This window comes from Cygnus olor, chromosome 1 (assembly GCF_009769625.2).
Source record: "Cygnus olor isolate bCygOlo1 chromosome 1, bCygOlo1.pri.v2, whole genome shotgun sequence".
Lineage (NCBI taxonomy): Eukaryota > Metazoa > Chordata > Aves > Anseriformes > Anatidae > Cygnus > Cygnus olor.
This window is the reverse complement of record NC_049169.1, coordinates 118,429,392-118,443,740: the sequence shown is the minus strand read 5'-3', so window position 1 is coordinate 118,443,740 and position 14,349 is coordinate 118,429,392. Positions and strand designations below refer to the sequence as shown.

Here is a 14,349-nt window from a genome sequence, read left to right as displayed (position 1 = left end):
ACTCAGCTAGTATGCAATACTACCAATACTACCATTGCAACAGTTGATCTACAAGAACACCTGCTAGATTGCCATCCAGAACTAAAAATGGCATTGCACAAATACTTGAAAAATTACCTCTTATGCACTATATAGTACACAGCTTGTACCCATGCCCTTTTAAAAGGGCTAAATTCAGAACAGATGAGCAGCTGCTATCAATGTGATCGGTTCCTTCTTGTTTGCTGATTTCCTTGCACTGGGCCTACACAGATTGTTTCTTATTAGCTTGTTTCTAGTACTCTGCAGACTATATGCTCAAGGGATGCGGTTATGGTACTTGTTTTGGGACTTGGGTGTGGAACTGTGAATCCAGCTGTGGCATAAATGAGCTCTGTGTTAGGGTAAAGCTATGGATGGAGTTCCCAGCTGTCCTGCACGCTGTGAGCTTTGCTGTGAGGGCTGCACAAAAGAAGCATGTTGCCTGGTTTGGCTGGAGCTAGGCTTTGCCTAATCTCTCCAAGAATAGAGATTTAACCACCTGACCTGCAGTAGGAATAAGCAGGAGAAAATTAACAGCTTATGAACTTGATGATTATTGCCCCTATGTTAAAGGGAGAACATTTACTGTTTACACGTGCAGTGGTCCCCCACACCTGAAACAGCCTACAGATCAATTACAGCTGATAGTTCAACTTCACGGATAAATAAATCCCTTGAGAACACTGTAATTTTAACATAAATGCTAAACTTCATACTATACAACAGTACAGCCAACAGAGCTTTTAACACAAATTGTTGTAAGGAACATAGTATTTCTGGCACCTAAAAAACAAGTGGTAATGCTTCTTTCTGTTAAGCACTTTCAGTAAAAAAACGTAAACCATCTGGGCCAGTAAGGGCGTGGTAAGAAGGGTAACAAAACATAAGGTTAGCGCATTTAATTAATTTTTCTTGGCTCTGCACTGATTCTAAGCTGTGTCCCTGTGCTCCTGCACCAGGGCCTTCACTTAATAGACTTCAAGAAACCTTTTCTTGCTGCAAGAGTCACTGATTTGTTCTTGGAACTCCCTGTGATGAAATGAAGGACCCAAAAGCATTCAGTTGTTGAACACATAAAAGGAAGTATATTTAAAATAAAAAAAATTGGTCAGACTGTAGAGTCAATTACCATTTTAAAGGAATTTACAGGGCTGTTGTAGATGAGTCTTTTGGAATAGTCAGTTTATCGCAATGCCTAGACTGGTTTCTTCATTGCACAGTATTTTCTTTTAAAATGTGTGCATTTTTAAACAATTACATACATATTAAAAATCAGCATTTCTTTGCTTAAACTTAATTAAAACGTTAATACTCTCAGACAACACAGATCTGAAATGGTGAAACCAGTAATTGCCCCCTCCCACCTTACAACAAATTAAATTGAGACAAAATTACAAACACATTTCACTACATGATTATTATTAATAAAAATCATTTTTTTTCTTTTTTATAAAGTTGCCCAAAATGCAAGGGATGTGCATAGGTTTACAACTTAGTCAGAATAATATTTTACTTTATTCCCTTGGGTACGTTTTCCCATGAACGGAATGTACTTTGCTGTAGATTACAGTTTTTTTCAACACAGATACACCAACGGCATGAACGCTTGCGACTGTCCACATGCATTAAGAGTCAAGACCCAATTTCAAATTTCTAAAAGTTTTACAGAGTTCTTCAAAGAGACAGTATCACATTATCTGGATGTTACACAAAAGTACTTGAAAATCCTATCCTAAAAAAAAAGCGAAGAAAGGCCTTTAAAATTTATGAATTTGTTTCGTAACCACTAGACTAATTATTTCAAATAAATAAAGGAAAGCAAAGTATTCCAATCCATAAAATCAGACTCTAAAAAGAATGTAGTGTTCCACCCCCAAGTTAAGGTAACAGAATCATATTATTATTACTATTAAAATAGATTATAGAAAGCAGCATCTATTTTGTGCAGTTTTTAGGGGCCCTTGAAATAAAAAGCTATGATTTCAAAAAATATAACATTCCAAAGGACTGAATAATACATATATTTAAAGATACGCTTTATTAAAGTTTAGGAGAAATGATTAAAAAAAGATACTGTCTCTTTAAATTAGTGTTTAATTTTTTTTTCCCTCCTCCTATCTATTAGGACATGACAATAATTATAAATTTAGGTCACACTACATCTAGGTAGTCTCTAGGGGGCCAAGACCTGTTGCCACAAGGTCGGTAACGTAGAGGTTTTCCATGTATGAGGTGGTTCCCAGTAATGACAGGCTTTTTCAATTCTCTCGTGAGCGGCCTAATAGACCCAGGAGACCGGCACCCACTGCGATGCTGTACAGACGAGCTCAATGGCTTCCTCCAGGTGCCTGATTGTTTCATCGATTTCGTTGTTGATAATTGTTAGGTCAAAGTAGTGTGCATACGTTCTCTGTAAGATTTCAGACTCCTTTTGCAGGCGCTGAAGAGATTCATCCTATTCGGTGATCAGAAAAGGAAATGGGAGAGGGAAGTCAGATCCTTTCCTATTCTTACACGACACCTTTCCAGCTATTGCTTACAGAGAAGAGAACAGGCAAAAAAGCAGTAGGTGGGCACAGGTGGTTTAGAACCCTTACCTAATTCTATGGAAATTATAAGCAAGAAATTCTACGTTTTCTGTCTTGAAGTTGACATTCAAACATGAGTTATTTTTTGACGTTACTTGACACAAAACACGTATCTAGACTTAAAAAGGCAAGGCAGAGGATGAAAGCTTATAAAAGCAGCACAGACATGGAGCAAAAGAGACCATATATGAGTAAAACATATGAAGCACACGAATACAAGCTACTTGGCCTACGTCCAGGTAAGAACACAAGAAACAGAATAGGGTATATTGTCAAGTATCAGCTGTTCCCAGTTTTGGTAACGTTTTACTGTTCAACATCAGTCTTCTGGGTTTACTTCCTTTAACCATTGCTTACTGATGAGGAAGTTCTCACTCCGCGTTGCACCGCGGTTCCCATTTCAGAGTACATCACTTCTAGCACCTCTGAGCATGCTGTGCTGAAGACCCAAACCCGCAGTCCGTGCTCGAGAAGGGTCAGCTGCCGCGGGCTCAGTACTACAACTTTGTGTCCATTCCTTACAGGATCAGCTGCCTCCCATTTTGCGTGTGTGCTGCCTAATTCTTTGTAGCTTGTGATGCTCCTGCAGTGGGCTTTGTCAGTTGGCCTGCGTTTCTGAGAAAGAGAGAGCTTGCAAACGGTTTGTTTCTATGGTCCTGTAGTGGTTATGAGTTATAAGTCTGAATTCCCTTCCTGCAAATTCCCTTAGAAATTCAAAGAATCATGTCCTGTTTTCAGGAACTTTGAAATAACCACAGTAATCGGTTCCTTCCCTCCCTGTGTGTTTGGGGTGGATGTAGGGCTAAATCACATATGAACAGCAGAGACTCCTGCTGCTCTAGTATCTATAGGGTCACCCTACTTGTTCACACAGTTCTAGGCTTCAGAAAGTACAGAAACAGCTCCTATAGCTGGTTTTACAAGAAATTATTTTGGGAACAAAATTCTCTCTGTCTAATAAAAGACCTTCCTCCCATCCCCTTCCTCCTCATTTATTTAACTTTTTTTCCCAAGTGTTCTGTTTAAACTTCCGAAGCATTTCTAGCTGCAGTGACACGCCGATGTGAAATGGTGGCTTTCAGGTCCTCTGGAGGGAATAACCTGTGCTGAGACAGTTCTCCTTCCATACAGCCATGAAACTAACCGCTTCCGGAGGAGGCGTTCTGAACCCAAGTTACAGTTCTGCTTCTTCCCGAAGCTGTAGCCCCAGATGGGGAGAGAATGAGGCCTCCACTTGATAATCACTGAAAATCTCATTCAAGGTCAGACAAACGCTTCTCCCATGCACCTTTGTATAGGGCATGCTGCTTTTATGGACGAACACGCATCTACAGCGATGTTTGGCACTTCTGTAGAATAGTGTGTGCAAAATTAATTTATTCCAGTGTCAAACTGATCAACACAGATAAACACTAATATTTTTGTGGAACACTCCATATGGCCCAGTGTCTTTAAGCCAAAAACCTAGCTAAGTAATTATCTGTCAAGTTTTCATAGATTTTGAAAGAAGATATCAGTTTATGCCAGCTGAGGATCTAATCTTTTCTGTTTAAATTAACCTATCATACTTGTCAAGTAGACATGCTACCTGTCAAGCAGAATATTTTCAATGCTTTAATCATATCTAATTAAGATCAATTTTATATTTAAGGCCAGTTTTAGCAAAATCATACTGTATCTTTAAATGAGTTTTAACCTCATGGCACGAGACTAATGCTACCTGAAAAATACACACAAAACCTTAAAGCTGTTAATTCATATGTAGCTTTTAAACTGTTATTCAGATCTCACATCAGTATCATCTCTACCATGTATGAGGGTGAACTTTTCTCACTGAAGTGTCTATTTTACTGAGACTGACAGAATAAAAATCTGAAAAACGTACAGCTATCTCATCTTAAAAAAAACAAAACAAAAATGGGTAGATGAAGAAGAATGTAAGAAAAAACCCTTCCAATATTAATATTTACCTTGTACACACAGATGTCACAAAACTAAGAGTTTGAAAAACATATTAGATTTTAATATTTTTCTGAATTAGCTGCTACTTGGTCTAACTTTACTGGAACTGAAGTGGGTTCTATTTTGGAATATCTAAATTTCCTAGACCACTGGAAATGTAAAATGCTACTTCTTTCATATACTTTCAGTAAAAGGTTTGGGATAGGCCATTGCAGCAACTTTCAAATAGGTGCAAACTTTCTCAAATTTGTGGAAAAAAGACAGATTACAGTTCTTGATCTTTGTTTTAAACTGAGGCCAAATGTTACCTGTGTTTGCGATAAAGTATCTGTTGGTACATTCAATACGGTGTCAGACTTGGCTAGGTGTTTCTTGTGTGTCTGTAAGTGTTAATGGCCAAAATTCGTCTTTGAAACTAACACTTTCTCAAAATTTTGCTGTAGTAAGTTCTTCTCAATTTCCTTAAAACTTCTTAATTAGATCTTGAACAGTGAAGATTGCAGAATATTCTCAAGAAGAATATTCTCCAGCAGCTGTGCTCTCAATGGTGTCAAGAAATAAGATATTTATCCATGTGTTCTAATAGCTGAAGACAGACAAATGCATGGCTACAGTGCGTTGCTTCATTCATTTCATATTTGGGAGCAAAACATGTCTCTTCTTCCTCAGCTCTCATGTAACAGGCATTAAATGTGGGTCTAGTTGCAGTGTGTCCATTATATGGAATAGACTTCTCTTTCCTATAACTAGCACTCATAGTCTGCTTTTCTAATCTTATTTCAATCTCCACCAAACCTGGGATGGAAAGGAGTGAAAACCAACTTTCATCCATGAAATCTCTCCCACATGCATAATGGCCACCGCTGATGTCTTCAGTCTCTTTCATCTCTGAGATCTCTGAGGGCTTTTTTTTTTTCTCCCCTTAAAGTACATAGGCCAATAGCTGCCACTTGTGACAGTCAAAGCACAGACTAACAAATTACTAGTATTTCTTTTTAAGGCTATGAACAACTTAAAAAGATACCAATCAGGCCTTTGCCAATTTTGTTCCAAGAGAAAAAAAAAATTCAATTTAAACAGCTGATGGACTGCAAACATCCTAAGAATTCCTCTCAGTCTTTCCCTATATAAAGGGAGGAAACAGCTATAAGAGAGAAAGAAGCTACACATTGCTCAGTGGAGATTTAGATCTACAAAATAGAGCCTGTCAACACCTCTTTGCTGCTGAATGGGTAATGGGAGATAGAAAACACCTTCAGGAGAGAAGAACCATTCCACTGTTCCCTGATATGCACTCTTCTCTCTTGTTTTTACCATACTAATAACCTGATTTAAGTTTTTTTAGTGATGAGACGGGGGTACACTCTTGGAGATTTCCTATATGTTTTAAATTGGTTTTGTGCTTTGCAGAACTGGTCACAGTGCACTGCTATGTTCAGTCAGGGAGCATAACATTTTGTCTCCTACCTTACTGTGTGATCCTTGATCCTCTTCACTGATTTTTACTATGAAGTTCATATGTACAGCTTTGAGTAGAAATTTTACTCTCTAGTTTCTTTTTACTAGCAAATAATCCTTACTTGTATCATAGCACAGATATCTAAAGCCTTTATTATATTAAATTTTTATTTCAGTGACACAAAGTAATATTGAATGGGAACAAGCAGATCTACATTGTAAAACTACTAAAATAACCAGAACTACCTTTTTCAGCCCCTAGCTGGTACTTACAGGCAATTTTCTGCACCATTTTGGCAGCTATATACAATTAGTACGAGTGCAGGAAAATGAAAAGAAAAGCAAAGATGAAATTCAAGAAAGCATAAGGGAAAAAAAGGACAGTCATTTACAAAAGTGTTCTCAAAAGGCGTATGTAAAATAAACAAAGCAGGATAAGATGATAGACAGGGACAATCATTATGAATATGAAGCTTTCAAAAAGTAAGAATGAATGGGGGAATATGAAACACATACTCTAGAATCTTGTTTGCTGCCTTACAGGCTGCTAATACACAGACATAACTTGCATATCTCCACACAGCAGAGTGAATCTTGGAAAATATGACTCTGTATTTGGGTATGTTCTGTTGCTGCTACTACTATTTCCTGCCTCTCTTTAAGTTTAATTGATTCATTAATTAGGTTGTTTTTTCAAGTGTGGCCCCAGTTCACCAGTTCTGAACTGAGTGCCTGAGTGAATCCCTATATACAGAAACAGTTTGGTCACAAGAACTTAAAATAAAGATGGTGTTACAGCATGAATCCAAATATTTAGAATGTAGCATCTTACTTCTATTAATATTTCTTTGCCATGAACACATATTTCCCCACCACTACTATAAAAGGTGCATTTCTATCCTCTTCCCAGTATACCATGGAAAACCTTTTCTCCCTCATTAACCCTCCCAAATTTCTCTATATTGTACCCTATAGCTAGTGGATTAAAAGCTATCTACCACTGGCAAATCAGTGAGGCCAAGGAAGACCATTTGGGAGCTGAAACATATGTACAAAGTAACAAAACCAGGTAATTACATAATTTTACAAAATATCTGGTCTCCTTGGCATTACTGTAAGCACAATGACTGTCTGACACATCTTAAGAACTTTTTTTTTACATGATGCTATGCCATTTGCTTGCACAAGGATAAATTCAGTGTAGAATACAATTTTTTAGTGTTTTTTTCAAGATCCTACTGCTTTATGCCATATGCCAACACCAGCAGTTAGACAAACTGTTAACTTCACCAGTGTTGCTGATTTTGATGTCCTGAGACAGTTTATACGCTTGTGGCACTTATCAGTTATAGTACGGGTCCTTAAGACACAGTAAAATTACATAACTTACTGCTGTGGAAGTGAAAAGATGGGAGGGGGAAGAAGGATCTCTTCTTGGCTATATGGTTTCACAGTTTGTTCTGGTATTGGCCATTGTCAGAGCCTTTGTGAGCTGCTTGAAAACTGACAGAAATCCAACATAGAGCTACAGTAGCTCACTGAAGGGTCTGCTAATTGCCATGGCCCATGCATGGGCAGCACATGTCCAGAAGCAAGCTAGAGACAACCACTCCCTTCAGCAACAGTGAACTAGGAGAATGTCTCAGCTGCCAGTAAAACTGCAGCTTGAGGCCAGTATTTTTCACTCTGCTTACAATTTTAATAACCATTCAGGGTATTTGCATTTAAATATGTTTGTCTTGTTCCTTATTTTCCTGCAAGCCTCTGCAGTGATGTCGTAGTTTCATATTTGTGATACTATAATTAAATTTCTATAGAAACATACCAGCTGTAGAGACAGGGCTTCTGACTTTATTTTTGCATAAGGAAGCAATGTTTAGAGACTTGGAACAGATTTATGGTCAAATCCAATTAATTAAATACCTTAGTATTAGGGTTTAAAAAAGGCTGAGCAGATAAAGCGTTTGTATAAATACTATTTGCCCTGTTGTGAGCTAAATGCAGTATTACCTGATAGCCTCTGAAATCAGTAGTAGCTTTCAGAGTGGCAACTCTGTCAAGTAGGAAATTCAGGATGTGGATCTGCATGAATAATTAACTTCATTCCACAAGCAATTACCCCTTTGGTCAAAGCTTATGTTGAATTCTTAGAGATTTTTTTTTAAATTAATAAGCCTATTTCTGATATATATTTGTGCATAAAAATACTACAGGATAAAGGTGGGATCACAATGCAGTTATGCACATCCATTTCTTCAGTTCAGGCCATCTGTAATCTAGTGCTAGCACTACAACTCAGAAGTGAGTAATTTTGCTAACTGAGAAATTTGTGCTAATGATTTGTCAAAGATTTGGAAATGGATCTGTGAGGTAGGGCAGGGAACGAAACAAAAATACATATTTTTAGAAAAATGCTGCTATACAACTGTCCTTTTGATTTTCCGCTTACAGACAAGGAAATGCTAGACCCTTATCTGCATCTTTGAATCCCATCCTTAATTCTGTCTCTGATAAGACATTAGATTGTAATATGCCATACCTCATTAATGCCTGGGGTAATCGTAGGTGCAGCAATAAAAACAACAAAAGGAGCAAACTCTGCAGTTCTCAGGACCTTCAATGCCTAGGTTAAAAAAATGAAAATAAAGTCAGATACAATGGAAGAATCCCCCACCAATTAATGTGAGAAAAGTTTAGTCACATAAGCAGAAAATAGAAAATTATGACTTATAATTGCTGGTATTTCTTTTTCATTAATCTCGAGTCAAGACCTTAGTAATGTAGACACTTTTTGTTTCATTTTGAATTTTTTGATATTCAAACCGTACATTTATCACTAATTAGTGATTTTTTGAGACAATAAAATCTTCTGGATTTTCAGAGAGGTTCTTCCCATAGTTTCAAAGGGTGCAGAACTGTATTTACATTTTAAGCTGAATAGTTAACACCAGGTTAAAAAAAAAATTCAGTGATGCCATAAATAGGTAAAAAAAAGCAAACATTATTTTAGAATTAATATTAAGTAGAATATCATTCTTAGTCTGACTTGTTATACAAACCAATACTTCTTCTCATTTTCTGAAACAAATGAAAATGTGAGGAAAGATGTTTTTAAAAAGTAGCAATAATACTGAGTACAGCATTAATGCAGTAAATGCAGCACTGTGCCCCTGAACTGAATCTACGCAAAAGATGAGTGTTCTTATTAAAATCTGGACTTAATCATCATCTACTGTGTGACACACACAGCTGCCGTAAGTGAAGTTTTGCTTCAGATCCAAGGTATCAACTGAAGTGTAGGATAGTAAATATACATTCCTCAGCTCAACTCAAATATGTTGACAAGAAAGTAAGGCTACTAAGGGTCAGTTTTTTTTTTCTTGAAAACAATCCATCCCTTTTTGCAACCTAAGTAGGTTTTCATCTCTGCTCCTTGAAACCCATCTGTATATATATATAATATATGTCAAGCTCTTCTAAACAAAAGAGAGAAACCCCATATTGTCAAACTCAAGGAGACTCACATAACTAGGAGTACCAAGTGAAAACAGGCAAGTGGTGTAAGATAACTAATATCCATATGGACTAATGTTCATAGACAGGCCTAAAAGAGCTGAGATAGATGCATGAGGAAGCTGGTTAAGAAAGAGGCTGGCTAAATACATGCTGGAGGAAGTGAAGGCAAGGCAGCTGTTACCTAATGTAAATATACTCTAATCAATATTAAAATGGCTTCTGAGAATTGTAATGCTTCTGACCAAACCAAGTTGAAAAGGTTTCTCAGGAGAGCTTACTTTTAATAGCTGCTTCATTTGAACTGGCTATAAATGCTGCTTTCCTCAAAAACAGTTAAATGTGGGATTTTTTTTTTCAGAACAGTACTATACCAGCATACTGTGTGAACTGTGCTAAATAATTTAGTCAGGTATCTTATTTCTATTATGAAGTTCTTAAAAAAATGAGTTTTTTGAATCAAAGAAGAATGTAGCATTCAAATTTAAATACTTAACACTGATCGCAATTTAATTTCTTCCTCTCATTTCCTTCAACCTGCTAGAATAATATAAACATCAAACTTGTCAATCCTCATGTAGTTCTACTTAACAAAATATATAAACACGTTCCTATGAACTGAAAGTCATGATTACATAGATGTTTCAAGGGAAATGTACCAGAATTTTCCACTGAAGATTTTATATAATGAATGAACAAACTATTCTTGTTTCTTGAGAGCCTGATTTTCTATCCTGCCCTCTTCTGCAAAGTATAATACCGTAACACCAATAAGAGTTCATAAAGTAATGACACCAATCTGGTCATTGTGTAAACAGGAACGGTACCAGTAACTCATCACAAATGTTTCTGACATGGCTTGACAGTGGTATTGGAACCGAGTTAGTTAGGATCAAGACTACTCTCCAAAACAGCATCAGAGAGAAATTTTAGAGCATATTGAAACATATTGATTGTCATTGATTGCTTTGTTTTTTTGACTGTATTGATTGTTTGCAGATGACACCAAGCTGAGTGGTGCAGTTGATACACCAGAAGGAAGGGATGCCACCCAAAGGGACCTGGACAAGTTTGAGAAGTGGACCCACGTGAACCGAATGAGGTTCAACAAGTCCAAGTGCAAGGTGCTGCACCTGGGCCAGGGCGATCCCGGACATGAGTACAGACTGGGAGAATTCACTGAGAACAGCCCTGCAGAGAGGGACTTGGGGGTTCTGGTGGATGAAAAGCTTGACATGAGCCATCAATGTGCACTTGCAGCCCAGAAGGCCAACTGCATCCTGGGCTGCACCAACAGAGGGGTGGCCCTCAGGTCAAGGGAGGTGATTGTCCCCTTCTGCTCTGCCCTTTTGAGGCTCCACCTGGAGTGCTGCATCCAGGTCTGGGGCCCCCAGCACCAGAAGGATGTTGATCTGTTAGAGTGGGACCAGAGGAGGGCCACAAAGATGCTCAGAGGGCTGGAGCACCTCTCCTGTGAAGGAAGGCTGAGAGAGCTGAGAATGTTCAACCTAAAGAAGAGAAGGCTTCGGGGAGACCTTATTGCAACTTTTCAGTACTTAAAGGGGGATTATAAAAAGATGGAGAACAACTTTTTGCTCAATCAGATAAAGACAGGACAAGGGGAATGGTTTTACACTACAAGACGGGGGATTTAGATTAGAGGTTAGGAGGAAATTCTTCACTGTGAGGGTGGTGAGGCCCTGGCACAGGCTGCCCAGAGAGGCTGTGGATGCCCCATCCCTGGAGGTGTTCAAGACCAGGTTGGATGAGGCCCTGGGCAACCTAGTGGGTGGCATCCCTGCCCATGGCAGGGGGTTGGAACAAGATGATCTTTAAGGTCCTTTCCAACCTGAGCCGTCCTATGATTCCCTAGTATGGTAATGACAATCAATTGTTTTGATACATTTCACTGGACATGAGGCTAAAATATTACAAATTTACACAGTAAGCAGATTTTCATGCTATAGTGGTTGCATACCACTATGAACAAACTATGAATTCGATTCTGCAGTATGTTCTTCTAACCAAATTATTAGCAGAAATCTACTTCATAGATTGACACTTTAATGTTCCAGGGACTTTTGTCTGCACATATTATTGTATGCACTGCTTTACAATATTGATAAAAGTATCTATCAATAAGGTTGAAGGATTTGTGACGAGTCCCATCTTCATATAATAAGTTACCTGAGGTTCTACATCAAGTATTGCAATTAGTCCCTGCTCATGGATCTTTCGTATTGTTTCCAGTTTTGTCCCATACATTGCATCCTCATGGCTGCCATATTCCAAATATTCATTGTTTGATATATCCTGCATCATCTGGTCATGCGATACAAAGTAGTAATTTTTTCCATTTTCTTCATCTTTCTTTGGAGGTCGGGTTGTGTCTGAAAATAAAAAATATTTTTAATGCAAAAGGAATACTAGGCTTACATAGAACATTTTGATTGTGATTTAACAGATTATCATTTGGTGATTAAGCATTGATAAACCACATAGAACAATGAAGTGTGAGCTGGGGGGAGGCAGAATGATATTGAGGGACATGTTGGGAAAAGCAGGAGATTAAAGGATGTAGAAAAGACAAAAAACAAAAAGTCAGAGGAAGAACACAAGGGCATAATTAACCTATATTTGGTCCAGACTATAAGACTACATCAGCTGCTTTTAAGAGCAAACAAACTTCCCTTCTACAATTTGTTCTTCATCTTTGCGTGACAGGCAAAACTGATCTCACAGTTCTTATAGTTCCTAAACCATTCAGTTAAAATCCCCTAGGCACCAGGGACATGTTTCATACCAGGGGCTAATACTGGGCCCAATCCTGTTAAGATCATCTTTAATGATCTGGATGATGGGGCAGCATGCACCCTTGGCAAGTTTGCAGATGACACAAAACTGGGAGGAGTGGCTGATAGGCCAGAGGGTTGTGTTGCCATCCAGAGGGACCTCAACAGGCTGGAGAAAGCTGAACATGAGCCAGCAATGTACCCTTGCTGCAGAAAAGGCTAACAGTATCCTGGGCTGCAATGGGCCAAGTATTGCTAGTAGGGGGATAAAGTGATCCTTCCCCTCTAAGTGCTGACGAGGCCAAACCTGGAGCGGTGGGTTCGATTCTGGGCTCCCCAGTACGAGACAGACAAGACCATACTGGAGAGAGTCCAGTGAAGGGGCACTAAGTAACTGAATCATCTCTTCTATAAGGGAAGGCTTAGAGACCTGGGATTGTTCAGCCTGGAGAAGACAAGGCTTGGGGGTTCTCATCAATGAACACAAATATCTAAGGGGAAGGTGTAAAGACAGAGCCAGCCTCTATTCAGTGGTGCACAGTGACAGGACAAGAGGCAATGGGCATAAACTAGAACACAACAGGGCTCTGACTGAACATCACGAAGCACTTCTTTACTGTGTGGGTGACAAGGTAGTGGCACAGGTTGCCTAAAGTGGTTGTGGAGTCTCTCTCCTTGTGGAGTCTCTCTATCCTTCAAAAGCCATCTGGACATGGTCTTGGGCATCAAGCAGTGTCCCTGTTTGATCAGGGGGTTGGAGCGAGTGAGCTCCAGATGTAGGGACCTCAAACATTCTGTGATTCTGTAGGCCATCTGCTCCTCTTTTCCCCACAGGCACACTTAGAGCCACTTGCCTCTCCTAATATTCTCTGACAAATTGATTTCCTTTCATATTTTTCCACTGTCACATTTATGCTGGTGACACCACATTTGAAACACCACATCTCTTCACAATCTAATCTCATACGACCCAACAGCCTTATCATAATTTCAGCCAAGGTGTTCAAAAATTGAACTCACGTTCCATTATTAAATGTCTATTACTATTTTACGGATTAGATAGCAATGTTAGTGTAATTGAAGATAAAATTTCTATAGAAACATTAGTATTATAGATCACAATTATTTTAAGGAATTCAAGAACAATGGATTATAGAAAACCTATAATATCACTATAATACTCAGTGCTGTCATAAGTCTACTGGAATTAGTGTACTCTCCTAAACTTCCCCCCAAATACTCTTCTTTTGTAAAAACATTTCTGTATTTTTTTTTCACTTATGTGGTTTTCTTCTTCTGAATGTGAATTTGTAAGTCTTAAAAGTAGGTGAGAGCCTGACTGCTTGTGGTCAAGAGACAAAAGCTACAAATGTATTGCTTCTGCAAACCTATGTGTTAAGAGACCTGGCCTACTAATCCATTTAATTAACTACCGCTGTGTGTGACATAACCTTTTGACCTTTAAGATCTAGTTTTCAGTAGCTAGATCATAAAGCATGACACGAAACTCTACACCCAACTTGAAGCCTGTCTTAGAAGCTACCTACTCTCACCATGATTTTTTGAAAGAATAGAGAAAATAAAGTAAAAATTCATCTCTGAGAGTTTGAGAGAATAATTTCAATGATCTAGAGTCAGCTGAAATATAGGTCAGGTTTCCCTAATACTTAAAGTGTGTGGTACACTTCACATGATTTATTTCAGATACCTAAAATAAGGGATTAACTTAGGTCCCTAAACACCAGAATAAAATACTATATTAAATGTCCTAAATCTGCCTTAAATTAGATACATCTATATAGTCTGATCAGATATGACACAGGAGTTAACAGAGACCACTGTTCCTCTGGAGTAGGGCTGCAGGTTAAATGATGTAAAACACGTACCTAAACATAATACTGATGCTTAAGCACCTAAAATGCATCCTGATTCCTGGTTTAGCCTTTTCAGTTTTCTTATATAATCAGGGATGCAATTTACATGCTTCCACAGAGCAGGAACCTAATGCAGACAAT

At 38.4% G+C, this 14,349-nt stretch overlaps 1 protein-coding gene across 14 annotated transcripts in view; it reads right to left on the bottom strand.

The window, feature by feature from the left end:
- Positions 1 to 1,083: 1,083 nt before the first annotated feature.
- CASK (calcium/calmodulin dependent serine protein kinase) overlaps positions 1,084 to 14,349 on the bottom strand; it is a 217,900-nt gene continuing 204,634 nt past the window's right edge. For all 14 annotated transcript variants that reach the window (XM_040545500.1, XM_040545497.1, XM_040545503.1 and 11 more), the window contains 3 exons: positions 11,730 to 11,932; positions 8,569 to 8,652; positions 1,084 to 2,476 (listed from right to left, as the gene is read on the bottom strand). In XM_040545500.1, coding sequence (XP_040401434.1) covers positions 2,300 to 2,476; positions 8,569 to 8,652; positions 11,730 to 11,932 — 464 coding nt within the window. In that variant the 3' untranslated portion in view covers positions 1,084 to 2,299. The remainder of the gene's footprint in view (positions 2,477 to 8,568; positions 8,653 to 11,729; positions 11,933 to 14,349) is intronic.